The sequence below is a fragment of the Augochlora pura genome, chromosome 6, assembly GCF_028453695.1.
Source record: "Augochlora pura isolate Apur16 chromosome 6, APUR_v2.2.1, whole genome shotgun sequence".
Lineage (NCBI taxonomy): Eukaryota > Metazoa > Arthropoda > Insecta > Hymenoptera > Halictidae > Augochlora > Augochlora pura.
This window is the reverse complement of record NC_135777.1, coordinates 9,649,260-9,671,297: the sequence shown is the minus strand read 5'-3', so window position 1 is coordinate 9,671,297 and position 22,038 is coordinate 9,649,260. Positions and strand designations below refer to the sequence as shown.

Genomic DNA, 22,038 nt, shown 5'->3' with positions numbered 1-22,038 from the left:
ATAGTTATAGTTACGTTAATCTATAATAATTATATAATTTCATTTGCTCTTCTTTTTAGTATTTCGACATTAGTATTTGACATTAAGATATATAAGATATATAAGATATATAAGATAAAATAGTTATAGTTACGTTAATCTATAATAATTATATAATTTCATTTGCTCTTCTTTTTAGTATTTCGACATTAGTATTTGACATTAAGATATATGTTAACATTTTCGAAGATGTGAATCATGTCACTACATTTCTTATCCTCCTATCAACTTATCTTATCCTTCTATCAACTATCTCAGGGAAACTGCAATTCTCTTTGCGACAAGACAATGTATATTTGCAAACGTGGAAAGTATTAGAATTAAATGACAAATGAATGACAATCATTTAATTCTCCGTGCAGAATTAAATGACAAATTATTCAAAGAGAAAAACTAGTTGTCTCGTTTTAAATTAAGTGAATGTTCTATTGGCAATAATAATAATAATAATAGCAATATTATATTTACGTTGTTTTTTTCTGCTCTACAAATGAATATATATTGTTACGAATATGTATCGATATCACTTAATATCGAGATATGGAGAGTTCCTTGTGGATAGGAAGGTAAGTTCTCCGTTTTTTCCAGAATAAAGGGTTTTTATTGACATTAGTATGTCGAGACTGCACTCACGTAACAATATTATAGTTTTCTGTGATAAATAACGCTGCAAGAACGCTACGCATAAAGGTGGCGTTATTTTATTATCATTAACATACGGGCTTCCTGCCCGTATCGCTTAATTACAATAACCGTTTGTGCGTCAAAGTTTGACCGCACGAAACTGAAATCAACAATAACTAGCCGAGCTGCAAATGCAAATCAAATATTAGTCGAACTCTACGCACCATTTGGTTGAACAGATTTTCGCGGACTTCTCGCTTTTAGTTTCGATAGAAAATTCCATTAAAAAAAAAAAAATCGCAAAAAATTCCTCGGAATTCGTGAGGCACGAAAAAAAACCCGGCATATCACGTGACACGACCCAATAGCAGAGTTTGGCAAAATTTGATTCGGATAACAGACAAATGACGAAGAGACCGACGGACAAAATTTTATTCAACGCTATTGAACAAGCGTTCAATTGAATGAAAAGTTGTCCGGGTAAAAACTCACTCGAATAAAACTTTATTCGACACTGTCGAATAAAACTTTATTTGTCCCTATTGAATAAAACTTTATTTGTCCCTATTGAATAAAACTTTATTCGTCACTATCGAATAAAACTTCATTCGTCACTATCGAATAAAACTTTATGCGACACTATCGAATAAAACTTCATTCGTCACTATTGAATAAAACTTCATTCGACACTATCGAATAAACATTCAATGGAACGAAAATTTATCTACATAGAAATTTATTTGAATTAGAATTCTCTAGAATAAAGAATATTTCGAATTATTTGAGTAAATAAAGAATCATTCAAATAAATAAAGAATTATTCGAATAAATAAAAAAATCATTCGAATAAATGAGGAATCAATCGAATAACCGAAGAATTATTCAAATAAATATAGAATCGTTCGAATAAATAAAGGATTATTCGAATAGCTAAAAAATCATTCGAATGGCTAAAGAATTATTCGAATAAATGAAGACTTATTCATATAAAAAGAGAATTTCTTAAATAAATAAAAAACTATTTGACTAGAGAATTATTCGAAAAAAAAACAAATAGTATAATTATTATACTATTGGAGTAAAATATACGACTGGAAGGAATTCATTCGTCTAATTATCTTAAAATCCGAGCAATGCCCAATTACGGCTGGTACAAGGCCCGATCAAGCCAGAACGACACAAATTAAACGGTATTTAACGGCTCGAAGGGGCGGCAATGTGTTTCGGCAGTAACGAAATCTGTTCATCCCCGCGAGCACACCGCCTGATAAGCATTACCATGCAGCCTACGGTCTAGCCGAGCGGCGCGGCCCGCCGGTACGTGTTGGATAGTCGAAAATCGGACTTCAATCGCGTCTCTTTTTCACGAATTTATTGGAAACGCCGTATGTTTTATTCAAGCCCCCCTCCCCGACGGCCCCTCGCCGCGGCCCCTTTCCCGCTGCCTCTCTTTCTCTTCCTCGGACATCCGTGAATAGCGAACAAGCTCCTGCGTCACGTGTCGCGGCACAATAATCGAGCGCTTTCGGGGATGATTAAATTTTCAACAGCTCGCCTGACAGAATTCCCTTTCTCGCAAGGGGATGGGGCGACGGGGGTGTGGGCGCCGGCCGAGGGAGCGGGAGGACATGGCGCATTCATTATCACGGTTCCCACTGATTTTTCCCGTGCCGGCGCTAAACGAAATTCGCGCTCGACGATGCCGAAGGACGCATTGATCCCACTTCACACGGATTTCGGCGGGGTCATTGTTCCTGGAACAAGACTGGCCGTGAAACGGACCCTGGGGTTTGTTCGACTTGTTTGCGACTGCCAGTCAGGACAATCTGAGATTGATCGAAGAAGAGACTCGTTTCGGTATTTATTTTTATTTCGGTGCCCGGGGTTGGAGTCAATTGTTGTTCCCCGTTGGCAATCCTTGAGATTTTTAACTAATAAACAGAATTTTAGCAATTTAAAATGCATTGTTTTAGCAATTTTAAATGATATGTTTTAAGGACTTGAAGGCAAATTTCAGTTTTATCGCCATTAATTTTCCCATGACAAATATTCGACGATAGTTTTTGTGCGACGAAGGCTATTAAAAATTCAGGCGTGATAAATAATAAAACGAATTAGAATCCATCGTGTTATATATTACAGGATATAATGAATAAACGTCCAAAATGATTATTATACAGGGTGGGGCAATAACTATTGCCACCTCAAATATCTTCGAAACTATAAGTTTCACAGAAATATTTGCTGAAACAAAATTGCACAGTACGAAGGGGGTAGTAATGACCTTCAATGACCTTATGTAATAGGTCGTTGAACTCGTTTTAAGATCCTCTATCATGATACGGAAGCAAAAACAGACCGATCCATTTAAAAAAATGAAGGTGACCTTCAAATGTCCGAAGTACCTCCACCTGCAAAAAAAACTATTATCGCCACCGGATAGCCCCCTTCGTACTGTGCAATTTTGTTTCAGCAAATATTTCTGTGAAACTTATAGTTTCGAAGATATGTAAGGTGGCAATAGTTATTGTCCCACCCGGTATATGAGAACTATGGTTTTGATACACCTTTAATTTGTTTTGAAATATGTCATAATTTACTCTGTAACAGTCATTCTAATTTCATCATATAGTAAACGTAATAGAAGTAAAGAATTCTTTATAATATAATGATATATTTTCATATAATATAAATAAACATATGCAAATAAATAATATAAATGTATATACATTTAAATAATATAATCTTGTTTACAATGTATATAAATAATGTAATTATATATACAAGCTAAGGAAATCATATAATTACATTTATAATGCATACAAATAATGCAATTATATATACAATGTAAACAAATATTATAATTGTACATACAATGTAAATAAATAATAAAATTACATTTCTGACATGAATAAATAATCTGATTATATCTATAATAAAATAATGAAAATACGGGTTGCTTGGACAAGAAAAGAAACAGATGAAATATTGTTCCTTCGTAGAACGCGGCCCGATTTGCGGGGAAGGCAATTTGATCAAATTTCCTTTCGAATTAATTGAATTAGATTCCCGCAGGTAGGACCGGGAACGAGCCGTACGTCCGCGTGGACGGAAATAGGAACGGGCGTGTTTCACAGCGTGGAATCATTTCAGTAACGGTCACAAATTGCCGGCGGAACAAACCCTACCTTTTCGGTGTCTTTTATTTCGCGGGTATTCCAGTTCGGTAACATGCATCTGCTGTATCGCGGGCCAAAACCGGTGCGCGAGCGGCAAACCATTTTCCCAATTTTTTGACCGGCCCCGGCGTATAAATACACTCGGGGCCGGCGTACAAACATTTCAGGTACTCCGTGAACTGTCCGGCCGTTTGAATCCTTGTTTGTATACAACGTTGAACGCCGCCGTTTCGTTTGTAAGGACCCGGTATCTCCGAAGATTAAATGGAACTTTGATTTTTTGATGTCCCGGATTAAAACTTACAGGGCACGCTCCCGAAAACTGCTGCTCGTTACGACCGACGTTTCGTTTACGTACAACTCTTTTAACTAATGATTTCTTGTTACGTCGACATTTCGACTGCCAACCGGTTTAAAAGTATTTCGTAATATTAAAGCTTTTGATTTAGTTTGGTTAAAATTGTATAGCTGTGTCGTACGACGTCGAGAATTCTTCCGACATTCACGTGGATTCGAACAAAATTAATAAGATATATTCAAATTAATTTTGGCTGATGCTGACAATCATATACGACAAGTATGGTGGTAAGAATAAATAAATAAATTTGATTGCACGCTGTTTTTTTATAATGACAATTACACCGCCAATTTTTATATAAAATCATAATTGTCCGTATCGCTTTGATTTCACGTCGTTTTTTAAAGGGGTAACTAGATCGCGAATTTTTACATAAAATGAAAATTGTCTGCTTCATTTTTAACTGCAGCAATGTTTGTTTGTCTTATTAATCATTTTAATGAGTTGCGAATAGTGCAGTTTTCCACTTCCTCTAAATGTTCTTACTGATTTCAGATTGAACTGCTCGTTTCCATTATAAACGTATAAAATCTGCAATTACAATATCCAGGAAGCTTAGAATTTTCGATGAATTTAATAAATTATTTTAGCAACAACGATAAGTGGTTAGCGATAGTGTTAATATATCTTTCTGTTATCGTTGTATCTTTTTGTCACCAAGGTGTATTTTTGTCGTTAACATATTTCTCTGGTATCGACATATTTTGTTAATACGCTCATAATTATCCAACAGAGTAATAAGACGGAATTTCTTCATTCACCAGCATGAACAATCCTAACAAACGACAGAGGAACGTGGGGAAATAATGTAAAAATAATACGCGAAATTCGATGGAGTAATTAAAGTACAGGTGCGCTATTAAGTAAAGCAGATATTGTACATCGAGTTGACAAATGATTATTCATGACGTCATACAGGGCGGTATTTTAATCTCGACTACAGGAGAATCGAGGGCAGAGGACGATATAGGAAATAAATACAAATTATAATAACAATTCCTCCGCGATTCGTATTATTATATTGGCAATAATTTATACCGAGGAACATCATGATATTAACATCGAGGATATTAAAAGCCGGGCAAATTTTCGTTGCGCTTTCACCTTGGACGGGTAACAAACGTCGCGCGACAAATATGCAATTTCGAAGTCGGACGATTTCGGCGCGCATTAATGTTTCGAAAAATGTCAATAATTCGGCAATTATTAACAATGGTAATTGTTAATATCACCGTGAGACAATTCGTGGTCAGCGCTCCGTATTTTAATTATCACCGATCACTCCGGCGGCCATTTTGCTTGTATCGTTGTCGAATTGTGTTGTTGTTTTAATTCGTCCCATACGAGCATTTAACTCTCCAAGACTGGCTCGCATTATCTTCGAAAATGTTTAACATCAAACCTGCCAATGAAATATCGCTCCGACCATATTTATTCAATCGAACTGAATTGTCTGACGTTACAATTATTTATGAATATTAATACAAAAATACGAGAAAACATAACATTCAATAATTCTTCCAAGTTAAACAGACAATCACGAAATCACCGAGGGAGAAGACTGAGTCTCGTTGACAGATTAGGATCGCATTATGGTTGAACAACACGCTGAAGAATTAATGTCGCGGCACGGAGTTAGAATTCGTTATAGCTATAGCAATTTTTCGGAGGACATGAGAGTGCCCAGCTGGACGATATTTCATCGTAAATGATTCACAGATCATCGGTTTCGTTCAGAACGAAGCGATTCGTGGGAGCCAAACACGTGGGAAAGAAAAATACAAAAATGCATCGGCCGCGCGGCGTTTTAGGGGGCAATGAAAACTGATACTCGACGCCCGGATAAGGGAAGCCTCTTGGACGATATTAAAGCACTTTTAATTAAAATAATAACGAGACTTCAAACTTTCTTGTTAGGGAACTCCGCGCCAAAAATATCGTTTAGAGGCACCGTCACTGTTGCCGGTGATATTACCGTTATATTCTTCAACGATGGTCATGCGAGCCTCATTAACACCTCGGCGGTGTTAGGTGTTTGCGTTAATGAAATGCTGCGCCAGTGACGATCAGGTGAAAGAGTGTAAAGTAAAATGCTCGGGGCCATCCTATTTCGCTAGAGTCTCTGCAAAGTCGTTTAATTATTTTATTTATTTTATAATTTATTTTATTTATTTTATGATTTATTTTAGTTATTTTATGATTTATTTTTTTTATTTTATAATTTATTTCATTTATTTTATTAATTTACTAGCAACCAGAAGCTATTTTCGATGTTCTGTATGTATAAGACAGGATAGAATTTATTTAAATTTTTAACAATTATTACAACAGGGCGTGTCTGAATGAATGAATAAATTCCTAATAAAAACAGCTTTATGAGCTCGACAATTGTGAAATAGAAAACGTGAAACCGTTGGTGTTAATGAATTACTCCGGCAGAAGAATAACTAAATAAATAAATAAATAAGTGTTCATTTTCCCCGTAGGGATTGATCGGCGACAAGGAAGTACTAATCAAAGTAACTGTGAATGAAGTCGCGGCGCAGCGAGTTCATTTGAAGCAGAATAAAGAGGATGTCTTGATTGGATTCTAAGAGAACAGCTTCGCAGAGTGGTCTCCGCGAGATTCCGCAGCGACCGCCGGCGTGCGGGTTGCAATGCCGGGGCAACGAGAAGAAAACTACGCCGAAACGACAGTGAACGCATTAACGAACGGCGGCCGCAAAATCGTTTTATCGACGAGCCTCCGTTGATCGAAAGGCGACCAAAGCCGGCGGGCCGTGCTAACCGAACGACGCTATTTAAAATTCATGAATTCTGTCATATCTATAACCAATTAGGTCACACACGCCGGCGACCGGTGCCAGTTCAGAGAACTTTAATGAAAGCCTTTCAAAATTCAGCGAACGTTCCATTCTTTATCGGAGCAATTAGAATCCCCATGCAGCCTGCATAAACTATCGACCCTCGGCCAACGAAATTACTAGAGTGCCCGCAAACCATACCCGAGCACCGGACATGCGGCCGAATGTGCGACCCTGTAACGCTAGTTTCTACTTAAAAACACAGCCGAAGCTGTTTTAAAGTGAAATCGAAACATTCGAATCTTCCGAATCGGATGACAATGCGGAATGATACGAAGCCTTTGCAGACTGGCAGACTGTTCTATAAATGACATCTATAAATGATAAATCGGAAGGTTTGTACAGGATTTTAACCGCTGATTTATGAGGTCATTTCAATATGGTTTTCCGAATTATCAACACTCTAACCGTGGCCGAGGTTTTCATTTTTTCATACAAAATCACGTTATGGAGAATTCTAAGAATTAGGTTTAACCCTTTAGTTGACACTGAGGTACGGAATGCTACGAAGTAGAAGTCGTTTCTTCTTCTCTAAATTTTACGATGATACTTATTATATTTAGTAATATCATTTTACTTTCTAAGATATAAAAGTTTATAATCATAATATATTTTTTTAAATATTATAGTCAACTGTTTGTTGATTAATAATACTATCTCGTGTAAAGTATGAAATAAAAGTATATATATGGTATAAACGCATATATACGCTCTTCATATACATATAAATGGTCATTCTTCGAGGGCGTATATATACGCCCGTCGGAGCGAAAGGGTTAAGAAGTTACGTCGGAAAGAAGTATAACAATTCTTTTTAGTCCGTAAGATAAACATTCCGTAAGGTAAAATAAAAATTTTAGATATAAACCCCTTACATGATCGCAACGAGTTGGACTTGCGACGAAAATTTCGTAGATAATCTACTAAATATACGAGATGTCCGAAAATGATGGCACTTCCGTGAAAGAAGAGGTTCTTGAGGTAATTGTGAGCAACTTTTTCCTTTACAAAAATTTTCTGCGAGGCTTTGTTAATAAGTTATTAACCAAAAACGTTGACTAATGAGATGCGAGCTCGGCTAGCGCAAGGCGGCCCAGTTTCACTCATTGGTTCAGCCGCCTCACGTCAGCGATACTCGTCTCTCATTGGCAAGTGTTATTCTTTAATAACTTGTAAACAAAGGCGCGGATTGCATTTTCACTAAGGAAAAAGTTACTTGAAATGACCTCAGGAATTCCTTCCCGAAGTACCATAATTTTGAGACATCCTGTAGATGCTGTAAGAAGACTTTGTGCAAGATACAAATTACCTAAGTTAATTGTAAGAAATATAAATCAGATTAAAATATCATTTTGCTTTTAACAATCGTAATTAGTTGAGAATATTGTAATAATATCCTCGGATTCTTCCAATGTCATTTCAGTTTTCTATTCAATGCATTCATTTTTAATTATAATTATATTTCTTATAATTATAAGTCTTGTTAGAAGTGTTAGTTATAAATGTATTTTGAATCGAAATAAAATAATTCTCCTGTAATCAAAATTGAAGAGCGGAAGTAACCGGAAGTTCTATTATGGAAATGATTAAAGACGTGTTAGCGTTAATAAATGAAATCATAGCGCAGGTGCTTTATGCAATAAAGCATTTTTTCAACAAGGAAGCACCGATTTCAATTTCAGTCACCTCGCATTGTTGTTAGTTTCATGAACCAATTTGAAACTGTGTACCGATTGGGTTGCACAACTCTACACTTTTCATCGACTACACCGTGTACAGATTTTTCAAGCGAATTTTTTATTGACATTCTTTTGTCCCTCTTGCTGGTAGTGTATTCCAAAATGTTTTTCGAAACATGTTACAGTTTTTATATATGAATGGGCCAGAATCATGGTGACGTACGTAACTGACATTTTCGAAATTTTTCACTGATTTCGTAAATCGTAATCTGAATATGTAATACATATGATCTTACATTTAATTTTACATGTGTAGTCTCATACATAATTTGACATGTAATTTTATACAGAATTTTACATGTAATCTTGTACGTAATTTTACATGTAATTTCATACAGAATTTTACATGTAATCTTGTACGTAATTTTACATGTAATCTTATACGTAATTTTACATGTAATCTTATACGTAATTTAACATATAATTTTACATGTAATTTTATATGTAATCTTACACATAAGGTTACACGTAATCTTACATGTAATTTTACATGTAATCCATGAATGTTGAAAAGATAAGGTGGAATAAATTATAAAATTACTGTAAATTAATTTAACCGTAAGTTACCTTGACAATAAATTGTAAGTTGTGTTAAAAATAAATTGAAAAAGACGAGGATAGAATGAGTCACCCTATATAACTCACACATAAAAACCGTGATTTGGAAATATTCTACTACTTGATGCGAAACAGTGTTATTTATTAAATATACACAAACAGTGTTATCTGTTATATATTAAATTCATTTCATATAAATTAAATTTGAGTAAATTTTTCTAAGAAATTTAGTAAAAATAATCATCCATTGTTTTCGAAAACCGTAATTGTTATTGGGAAAATAAAACTTTAAATACCGTTTTATTTAAACTTCATTATTTAGACATATCTCGGTATCGAATTAGAGCAGCGAACTATTCGGTTTTATTTTTGCGGTGATTCGCAGTGACCTTCATTGTTAAGTTAGCGCCCGTTTTAATGAAACAGCACCCTTAGCGGTTCCCACGGAGCGAACGGAACTAGATTCTGCCGGGCGCCATAACTACAATCCCAGTTCCCCGATAATAACACCAATTCCCGTGAAATGATATCTGCGCTGGGTGCGCAGCGGAATCAATTACAGTACCATTAAATCCTATGTTCGGGACTCACCTGATTCCTCCGCGAGTAGTATCGTAATTCAGCTTTCGAGATCCATGCCGCCACGTAACGTATCCGGTGGGCTGCGGTATATTGCTGACCACACACTTCAGCTCTATCGTGCTGCCCGCTTTGTAAAATTTGTCACCGGCCGTGGCACCGTGCTCGTCCACGATCTCCACCTTCGGCACTGAAACAGACATCGATCCCCGATTCGTTAGATCGCTCTTGCGGTTACCGCTTCAGAAAAATCGACGCCGACTCCCATTCGCGTTACGCTCGCCGACGCCCACGATTCCTCTGCCAGGACATTTGTCCCGGGAAACGAACAAATGTAACCGATACTCCTCGATAAAACGTACTTTCGGAAGCCGATTTTTATTTGCCGCGTATATTTCGTTTCCCGATTTCTGTGGATATCGTTCGATCGACTGCCAATATTCCAGCAGGATCTATAGTCTATTAACATTATGCCATCTGGCGTCAAGTTTATTTTAAAAATTAGTTTTATAATTTATTATAATAGTTATAAGGCTAATTGATACGTGGATTTTTAATTTCCTGCGTGCATTTGTTTGTCACTTTCAAATGAAAATTACTGGTTTTGGAGTAACTTTAGTAAATTTCCGCTAATTGTCTTTCAGCTTGTACACAAAAATGGACAATTTGAGAAGTGGGGATACGATTTTCGAGCCTCGATAATTGTTTTTAGGATCGCCGATTGTCAACTATAACAGCGAACCACGAGGCTCGAACAATCGTGTCTTCTCTTCCTAAATCATCAACCTTTGCTTATTATCTAAAGGACAATTAGAAAGAATTTAGTGTACTACAGGAAATAATATGAGGTCATTGAGGTTATTAAAACTATGCCATCCGGCGTCATCACAGTGGTGTAATGCGCAAAGTATCGCTCAACAGTCGGCGACACCACAGTGGTGTAACGCGAATGGTACCGCCCAATATATGTAGTGTTCTGTTTTTGTTTTGTTTACGTAACAATAAGTTACACACCTCAGCAAGTTTTTGGTTTTTATAAGTACTTGTGCCCTTTCATCATGACAGACGAGAAAGAAAATACGATTATTCACGACGAATAAATTGGAAAATTTGATGAATAAACAATAATAATAATAATAATAAACAAATAATAATTTGATGAATTCGATGAATTCATCTGTTTGATGAATTCGATGAATTCATTTGTTTCACGAATTCGATGAATACGATGGAAAAATCAATTACACAATAAAAAACCTGAAAGTGGAATGAACTGCAATAAATACATGAAGGCAGTGGATCGGGTAGACCAATTTCTGAGTTACTACTCCATCTACAGAAAAACTATAAGATGGTCAAAAAAGGTTTCCATATAGCTCTTTAATTGCGCATTATTTGATGTATTCAGGACATGTCAACATTTTAATACAGAACACAAGAATCTTCGATTTCATAATTTTTTATTGAAAGTGTCTAGATCGTGGATAACAGATCATGTACCTGCTCCTGAGCAAAACTCGGAGGTTGCTACTAGATAGCGTGCGTCCCATCATAATGCAATCGACAGAGTTTCCTGTCACCTGAAGCAACACCAGCTAATACTCATTTCGGAAACTAACAAACGAAAACGAGGAAACTGCCATGTATGTTCCAAAAACAAAGAAAGAAGGACAACAAATTTAATGTGCAAGTGTCGCGGAGTTGCCTTACATCTTGGTGATTGTTTTGCTTCGTAGCATCTAAAAAAGAAATACTGAGTAATTACCAAAGAAAATGTAAATAAAGAAATATATAAGTCAAACAAATTTTACATTTATTTACGTACGTATATTTTCGAAATTTCATGAAAATAGGGCGACAGAATTGAAAACTCATGAGAACTAACGATGAGATTAGTAAATCTTGACAATTTATAATCTCCCGATAACCTTAACACTTTACCGACCGGCAGCATATAAATCGGCTTCTTAATAGCAACTAATAGTTTTCTACCTGTTATTAAGGTATCATTATAGAATTTTTTAAATGACGAACACCATTCGCGATGAATAACATATATAAAATAGATAAAATAAGTATTGCTTAATTTTTCATGTTATGAAAATATAAGAATGTTTAAGGATGCTCAGTCGATAAAGCGTTAAAATGTTAATCCCTTGCACTACGACTGCTTTCACGCTGCGTTGATTAGCACTTATTTGTCCTTGATGCTGTCCTTAGTAGTCCTTATTTACTTCCATTATCCACTTCCATTTCTGCATATTTTGTTAAAGCATTATTAAAAGTACGAAAAAATTTACATAAAATTCGTCGACGTGCAGTCTACACGAGAACGACTATACAAGTAAAGAGAAACTAATTCGTCATACAGTTATTCTGACCGTCTGAACAATACACTAAAGTTACACTAGATACCTCCACGACGACCGCGACCAAGCAGAAGGGGTTAAAGGTGAGAACAAAAAGAGAAGTAATCGCGAAGACACCAAACAAGTTGGTCCTGTTTCCGGTGGCCGGGGCGAAGCCCGCGTACACGTAACAGTGGTAGAATTTGAATGAAGTAACCCGACCATAGATCATTTATACGGGCGAAGTGGCAGACAAGTTGCGCGGCAACCGAATACTTTCACGTAGCCGTTGCCGTGGCCGCAACTTCACCGGGAAATAAGTTGTTTCCCCGGTTATCGGTTCGCTTCGGGTCCCGCATAAGAAACGCTGCCGGGGTAACTGCTAACCGCGAGAGGAATTGCTGAAATTTCTCAGCGTCGGGGCTCCCGGTGCAAATGAACCGCGAAAAAATCCCGCGGCGCTCGTCGTCGCGAGCCCCGGAACAATGAGTTTCGTGGCTGTTCCGCGAAGATGGATGCAAACGACGGAGAGAGTATGCACGATATTTCTTCGCCGGGAACCGTGCGCGCCCCGAGCATCGTCCCCGCGCTGCCTGTAGACCCGTCGCCGAACGCGAATACCAAATCGGCGGGTGCTACAGCATCTGTTGCGGTTCCCCGAACAGGCGGACGTCTTCCTTAATTACCCTCGTATAGCGCCGGCAAAGTATCGCCTCTCGTTTCGGGCGCTGTCTGCCATCAGTTTTAAACTTCGTCGATTAAACGACACTTTCCCGAGGCGAGCCCGATCGGCCCGGGTCGGTTTTGCCGACCAACTTCTTTCGCATCGCGTGCCGCGAATATGGATGAAGGATTTAGCCATTCCGATCCCACCATTCGGCGTTCCTCTCATTTAACCCCTTAATGCCCGGATGTTTCAGAAGCTTCTAAAAACACAATTTTATATTCCGCTGACGCTGCAACGCTTTACCCTGATCTTGCGTGACATTATAGGGGTATTCGATGGTTGACGCGTTCCGTTTGGCATTTGGGACAAAAATGTGTAATTCTAATCGAAAACAGAGAGAGGGAGAGAGAGAGAAAGAGTGTTGAATGAATTTGGTATTATTCGTAATTCACTCGAATTATTAGCCACTTGAACTAACGAGTCAGACTCGTAGTGGTGATTTTTTATATAATCTAGTATATGTTGTGGTTATTAAAAGTAGACAAACACAGTCAAAAAGTTATTAAAAATGTAAAAGTGCTAATCAATATATGTACCCGTAAAATAAATCGTAGTGCAAGGGATTGGAGAAAACTATTTTTATCCGACTTCCTTGTATCAGTTTCATTAATCGTTTTCTAACTGTCTAAAGATTATAATAACTTTCTTGCGTTTTACAAACTTGTGCTGGGGCTCGAAAGTATTTAAAAGTGTTATAATAATTGTCTTGCATTTTAAAAACTTCATAGTATTGCAATAAAGCATTATAATAAAACTTTCTTTTAGTGGTTCTAGATCATGTTTTTTTTCAGAGCTGCGATAAATAAAGTCATAGACGATGAACGAAGTTATTGCAGCACGCCAGTATTTTTCAAAATTATTAACCTTAGAACTCGCGAGCCTGGTGCTGTCACATAAATTTCTGGCGGGGCGTTTCCCCGAGGTCACTTTTACATATTCATCCTAAAATATTAGGTCGTCCCGTAAGCGATGCCATTTTTTCTCTGTTTCTCCGTTTCCACGTACATTCTTCCATATATATTTTTCGCGGAATTCCTTTCTTCGATTCGATCGAAACTCTTTCTCATATAACTTTAAAGACGTATTTGCAGTTTCTGCGATGATGATAGATTGCAGGTACAAGGAGGTACCTGTTGAATACCGGCACTGATTCATCAAAAGTGGCGAACGTTGCTTTTCCAACTTCTTCTAATTGTACATTTTGTGTCTTGAAATTGAACAGCTTTATATCATCGCTCCAATACCATTAAACAAATGATAAATTACTGAGCGTTATGCAAAATAAAGACTACCTATCTCAATTATAAGAAACATATATTGGTCGAAAATGTCTTTCGCTTTTTAATTATTCTAACGAGTTTAAAATAATTTAACAAGATCTTCGAATTTCTCTAAACGTGATACAGTTCTTTTAGTGTTAATTTATTTATGTTTTCCACAACTGCATAAAATCAGCTAAGAACAAATCTGTCGCTTTCATTCGTTCACAATAAAAATTAATATTGTGTAATAAATGTCATGTCATTTAATGGTTCTAATCAGTAGAGGACAGTGTAATAAAATTCTCAAATTTTCCTAACTTAGTTTATATTTCTATCGCGACTATACTGTAAATCTATATGTAAAATAAAAATCACTTTCATCAGTTGCAACATGCGTTAAATAGAAATATCGTTAATTCCCTAGTAATTTCAACCAGTTGAAAATAAGCTACATGAATTGCCCAAAATTCATCCAAAGATTCCAAAATTCCCAAAAATCTAGAATATGTAATTCTAAAGCAAAGATTGCAAGCTTCAATTGATAGAAGATGCCGTAATTTTGTAACAGTTTTTAACGGAGTAACGGCTATTTAACCTCATAGGAACGACGCGCCGTTATAGTAGCTTTTGTGGATGTTTTTTACTCAATTGTATTGTCAGTTATTAAAGTAAACGATTAAAGTGAAAATGTATATTTACAATACTCTAAAAAAAGAATATATATAGCTAATACTGAATACAACTACATAAAAGCAATTGTATACTAACCCTTTCACTACTGTTGGCGCCTATTGGCGTCCGATACATGTTGGCTTCCCGGTACTGTAGGCGCCAATAGGCGTCAAGATCAAATTTCCACCCCGTTTATTATTAAATTTGATTAATTATATATTGTGCAATATTTATGTTATATATTGTAAAAAATCTTAATATTATTCTTCACTTCAAGTCATATTGGTTTAATGTAACAGAATTCAATATTTTAAATATTTTAATATACTTCCTCAGAAATGCATGTCTAACGAAAAACTACGGCCGTGCCAAAGTCTGCCGTAGCCAAAGGGTTAAGAAAAATGGTAATTTTGTTATGAAAAATTTCATTCGCGTAAAATCCAGCCGTGCTTAATAGGTTAACCCCTTGCCGTAATTTGACGAGTCTGACTCGTCGCAGAGATTTTTATTAATATCTTGTTAAGTATAAATCTTGTCATCGATATTTAACCATTTAATTAAATGTAGACAAACGCAATAAATATGTTTCCTTTTCCTTTCAAGAAATCATTGCAGTAGACAAAGTGCTCAATCTTCCAACTATGAAGAAAATAATACGGCAAGAGGTTAAATAGCGACAACATTTGCGAACGTTTTTCTGAAACAACCACAACGACGACAGTAAAAAAAAAAAGCAAGAAACTAGAAAGACATCGACGAAGCAAAACCCAGCAAACCGTTCGAAGATCACACAATACTATGTTCGGTAACAATGGATCCGGAATTACCATTGAGACGGTAAAACGCGTAATTTGGCGTGACCGAATAGCAGCACTGCGGGAGCACAGTTCGCCGGGTGCTCCTTTAAACAGTGAGCAATATCTCGTAGCCGGCGACAGCGTGGAAACTATATAATAGTTCTCCATACAGTTGCCGGCAAACAGAACGACAATCGGCACAATTCCCATCGACCACGCCCGAGCCATCAGAATCGCGGAGTCAAAGAGAAATATAACCCGTCCCTCAGATTCGAAGTACACAAAGTAACCCGATGTGGAGCAAACTGTTCCGGAAAGTTCCGAGAGGGAAATCGGCTTAGACGGGGAATTCGCCCGGTCTACCGCGCCGCGCCGCTCGCCGGCGAAATTCGCTGCTGTCATTCCTGTGCCGCGATAGAAAACGTTATCGCCGCGAATCGGCGGCGAACGACTTCCGCGGGGGACAATGAACGGCTTCCATGTCACCCGCGAACATATTTCCGGCGACAGATAAATACGGGCACTTTGCGGTATCGGATTTCTTCAATGGCGCAGGAATGTCTACAGAAGATGCCCCCCCCCCCTCTCTCTCTCTCTCTCTCGGTCGCCGCGAGCCAGTTTGTCCAGCCGGTAATCGACTCCGATCAACCACAAACGATGACTCGAACGTCTCCATTCGATCGCCGAATAAAACGAAGCGTGCGCCGAGAGTGAAACTCTGTTACGTTTGTTTATTTATTTAATTATGTGGTGTCGGAGAGACAAGTGCCCTTACAATTATCGCTACAAAAACTCGACAGAATGATAACAATAATAATATTTAATAGTAATTAGTGGTATATTGGGTTTGATAATTAAGTAATGGCGGACTTCGTCAATAATTAATCTTTGCACGCTCTTTTGTTTTATCAAGGTGTTCGAATTATTTAGCTTATATTGTTTTCTCATTGTTTGGATTTCGGCCTTTATTTTAGTAAGAAAATTGTATCGATTAGTTATTTAGTTTAGCGTTTATCCCAATTAAAAAACGAAAGAACACGACGCGAGTTTCAGGCACGTTTTATCGTACGATTTTCCAAGAAGCAAGAACGCATCGCAAGCACACAAGAGGTTATGCTCCTTATATGGGAATGAAGCCTTGAAAGAAAAGCAGTGTCAATATTGGTTTGTTAAATTTCGTTTTGGTAATTTTTCACTGAAAAATCGCGCAACGACCTGGCCGTCCAGTTGAAGTTGACGAGACCCATATCGCGGCCATTGTCGATTCAGATCGTCACAGCACAATACGCGAGATTGCAGAGAAGCTCAATGCATCGCATACGTGCATTAAAAATAGATTAAAACAGTTTGGCTATGTCAAGAAACTCGATTTATGAATTTATGCGTCAGCTTAACACTAGGTTCACGGAGATTTCTTATATACCTATCTCTACGGCATGCGTGAATTTGACGCATATTAGGAGTATCCAAGTAAGATAAGTAATTTATTTTTGAAGGAATAGTGTCATACCTTCAAAAATATGATATGGTAATTTATAAGTTCCTTGGTGACGATTAAAATATTATCTGTATCGTGAAAAATAGTAGCACTTTGGGATCAGCTGAATTTTATATCATTTTCTGAATCTGAAAGGGCATGCATCCGTTTTCTTAAAAAATTAAATTCCGGATATTTTCCTCTTCGTTATCTGCTGATTCCTCTATTTGCACATTTTCACTATATTGAATAATTTCAAATTCGTCTTGCATTTGATTTATATTGCAAGAAAACTAAACGAAAACTAAAAAGGAAATAATTTTCTCTTAAGAACAGTACCTTTAAGTAAATATAACTAAAAAAGATAATATTACAATAAAAATATTTCCCTGGATGCATTTGTAACAAATCTGCTAAAATCTCGGTGCAAACGATTAAAATAGAAATACTACGATTCCTTCGCCACGGTTTCGTATTTCCGTTGGTTAACGATACGCGGCAGATATTGTCCGCGCCGATTATTCATGAAACGCTGGACACTCGGGAGGAATTCTTGGCGGTCGTGCTCTCCTCAATTCCCCCCGTAACGAAATGGAAAAGGAGCGCGACGTTGCGTGCAAACAAACGGCTCGATTATCTCGGGCTTAATTTCGCGGAAGACAAAAGGCGGAAAGGACAGCGGTTTCGTTCATATTTTTTCGCTGGGGGGAGGCTACGTGACCGCGTTATCCGCCGACGGGAGATCAACCTTTCACCGAAACGTGGCTCATTTAACTGTCGATGCACGCGAGTATAATGGAACGGCCCATTTGAGTACAAAGTTATACCATGCCTCGATGGAGTCTGCCGGGAGCAACAGTCTGGAATTAATTTCGGCGATAGTGGTGAACTGAGAATGGAGTAAGTCTGAGGAGCGCAGGAACTGACACTGAATGCGATCGAGATTGAACCCAATGCTCGCGGACGACGCGATCTTAATTGTTTTTAACCCCTTGCAGTACTTTTATCTTCGCAGTTACAATGATTAAATAATATTCGATTGGAATAATTTCTTGGAGGAGAAATGAATTTAATATTTACAGTGTGCTTACAATTATTTCAGTACTTAAATATTAGTGGCAAAAAGACAGAATTTTATTTTGACGTAAAAAGACGAAATAACATCCTTATTTAACAGGTTATTGTTAGAAATCACAATCACGAGTCAGACTCGTCAAAGTACGGCAAGGGGTTAACCTCTTCAGAGATGAATTTTTGAGGCAGGGTACAATCTATTTAATTGTTTCTTTTTTATTTATCGTCCATCTCATTTCATTCGATGAGGTTTTGTTACTATTGCTGACGAATTCTGTAGCGGATAATTCTTCAAGTAATTCTCATTGTATTTGCACTTGGAATAATTATAATTTTCGTAAAAATGAACCAATCGATTAGTTCGCGATCTTTTGGCGCACTTTAATTTTCAAAAATCATTCAATGACAGCTGGGATGTGTTCAATTTATTTACTAGAAAACATCTTGTTGTGAAAGTGGAGAAACAATTTCATAAAAGCGGCAAAAAGTTGTCTGCATCAGTTGCAAAGAAAAAGAAATTAATCAACGATAAATATACAATTTTACGAAAGTGATAGACAATTTTACAGAATATATATATATATATATGGTGATAGACAATTTTACAGAATATATATATTCTGTAAAATTGTCTATCACTTTGTATATATATTTTCTGTATAATTTGATATATATATATATATATATATCAAATTTTACAGAAAATATATATACAATTTTATAGAAAATATATGCAATTTTACAGAAAATATATATAAAATTTTATGGAAAATATATGCAATTTTACAGTATATGTTGAAAGATTTTGAATTAAAACTTTAATACACTTTATTTTTAATTCAATTTAATACTTCAGAACTTTCGCGTATCCAGTAGAATAAGTGATGTATAACAGAACTACATATACAGAGAAAAATATATACAGTGGTAGTGGTAATCCGTGGTGGCAACCTCACGGTCCGGTTTCTGCTTTTGAACTGAATAATCCGCGGGCCTTCGTCGCCAACGGCTCACCCTCATAAAGGGCCATAAAACAGTTCGCTGGGTCTGTTTTCCATCGGTAGTCATCGTTGAAATTCCAACAGTATATATAAAATTTTATGGAAAATATACGCAATTTTACAGAGAATATATACCATTTCGCGACTTTATGAAAACATTTCTAAAACGCTGTCATACATACAAAATAATCTTATTCTCATACATCGAACAGGCGAGCCAAGTTTAAATTGAGACCTTTGTGTTACCTTGTACACATTATATACACGGATAGTCTAATCAAACTTTCTGAAACGAGTAATAGTTTCGCCATCTTACTGACAGTCTCCTACGATAGCCTTCGACGTTGACTTGAGAGTCATTAAACGTATAGTAATAATTCAAGTTTGATGGAGGCAATATTACAGATGTTAAAAGAATATTCAATCATCGTACTCACAGTACGGTAATATAAAAGATGCGGTAAATAAATTACATTTCACCGCAGTATTACCAAACATAAACTACTTAACATGAAAACGTAATCACAGTAGATTTAGTTTAAAGAAATGAACTTAAACAATTCGACACAAATAAGAAAATATTATCTATGAAATTGCTTTCTAATAAAATATATTTCATATTAAAACAATAGTCTTAATATAAAATTAATATAAAAAATATTTCGCTAAAAAATGTTTTCTTTAAGTCATTGTTACGACATTTATCAAGCTATACAAAGAAACTAAACTATTCAAAATAATATTTTTACAATATAAAGAGACAATGACTCGGAGAAAAAAGATACTTTATCGAAGTAGTTCCGCTGTTTCGCAACTGAAAAATCGAAGAAATCGCAACGCTCGCGCGGAAGATATTTTCGACGAAGTCCTGAACTATTGCCGATCGTTTAACAGCTGCTGTTATTGTTGTTTACGCGAACGCCGTTCGTCCGACGGAGTCCGAACGATTTAAAAAGAAACGGCGAAGCGCGGGCGTCCGCCGGCTCGCGGTCTGCGTTATAAGTTAGAAACAGTTGGCCGGATTGGTTTGATATCAGTATAACCTTCCGTTGAATTTAATTTTGCGAACGGCACTCCTGGAGGAATTTACTGGCGTCGGCTCCTGTGTTTTCTCCTGGCTTGTTTCGGTTTATTTAGGGAAACAGGGCTTCTAAGGCGCGAGTAAATGAAACAATCACAGTGCCGGAGGTTGGAAACGGAATAAAAAAAGGAACGAGAAAAGAGAGAAAAAGAGAGAGAAAGAGCGAGATACGGAGAGAAAAAGAGAGAGGTGGACAGTGAGAGAAGGAGAGGGAGAGAGAGAGGGAGGGAGAGAGACCGGACAGAATTTCCCTGATCACGGATTCGCAATACCGAAGAAAGAGAAAATACATGGGAAACAGTTCCTTTATTTTTGCTTGGTTACACCGGCCTTGGGAATAGACGGTCCTAATGAAATTGGAAATATTGGCAAAGGAATAAGCAGGAAATATGGGATTTCTATTCAACGAAAGAAAGATTGGAGGGAACGCAAATAAATGCATAATACCGGGGCAGTTTCCTCGATATTAGCGTTCCGCTTCGGAAAATAAGGTCTATTGTGCGATTGTCTGCGAGGTTCATGGCATTTATACAGGGTGGTTCGCGAGAATCGTGCACCTCCTGCAACTTCCAAAATATTCAACATATAAGACTCATGCGATTTAAAGAGGCATCGTACGTAGCGCATTTATATATTCTTATAAGTGGATCGATTCTGGAAATTTGAATAACTTTTGGATAGAAATTCGATAAAACTTGGTCTTTGACTGACGATAAGTCCGCGAAAAATCGTCGCAGGATGACGTCATTTTTCTTAAATTATATTTTATTATAATTTTTTTATAATATAAAAAGCTTGTAACCACGGCCGTAAGGAAGTGTTCTTGGATTTCAAGTTTGATTCGCCGTCACAACTCTGACAAATTTTTGAATATAGAGTCGTATTTGTCACACTGAAAATGACCAGATTTGACAAGATACACGAACTTTGTCAATTCTTTTTCGGGGGTGTCATTATACGAAAAATAAAATAAGCCTGGCCGAACCACTATGCTGCATCAGTTAATTTCCTTATCGAATTAAAAAAAAAAAGATCACAGTTTCCAGTCCACCGGATAAAAATCGACAGGGACGTCGCACCCTAATCCGCAAGAAATCGCAATTACGGGATAATTAATTTATGCGACGCCGAAGAAGATGCGCGAGACGAATGCTTTTGTCCGGAAGCGTACGCCGCTTTCACTAATCAGAACGCTCCGACGGAAGACTAGTGGCCTAAAGTATTTATAGGTCGACTCTTAATAACCCATCTCTGATTCGATCACTCACACAACCTGGCAAGACTCGAACGGCGTACGGCGTTCGCACGGCCAACACGCCTAGCACCGTTTACAGAGAATCCTGAGAACTAATCAATAGCTTTCCAAGAACGTGGCAGCCCTAAATGGATTTCAACTCACGGGCCAAAGGCGAGCGCGGCTTACAAATGGAGTGCATGCGTACGAAAAGTAGTTTCGCTTGCTTTCCACGGCGAACTTAATTGAAGGATCTGGTCAACTTGCCGGCGCAAAGTGGACGAAATCGGCAGAGATATCGTGCACAGGATGAAACTCAGAATTCCGGATACACCTCGGAGAGAGATTCTTCGGTCGATTTCGAGTATCTTTCTCCTTTGCGAAAATTTTCTACGCGGCCTCGTTCCCGAGTTATTTGCGAAAAA

The 22,038-nt window shown here is 37.2% G+C and overlaps 1 protein-coding gene across 1 annotated transcript in view; it reads right to left on the bottom strand.

The window, feature by feature from the left end:
* LOC144471298 (opioid-binding protein/cell adhesion molecule) overlaps positions 1-22,038 on the bottom strand; it is a 403,527-nt gene that overhangs the window by 198,090 nt on the left and 183,399 nt on the right. The window contains exon 5 of the mRNA XM_078183200.1: positions 9,953-10,130. Coding sequence (XP_078039326.1) covers positions 9,953-10,130 — 178 coding nt within the window. The remainder of the gene's footprint in view (positions 1-9,952; positions 10,131-22,038) is intronic.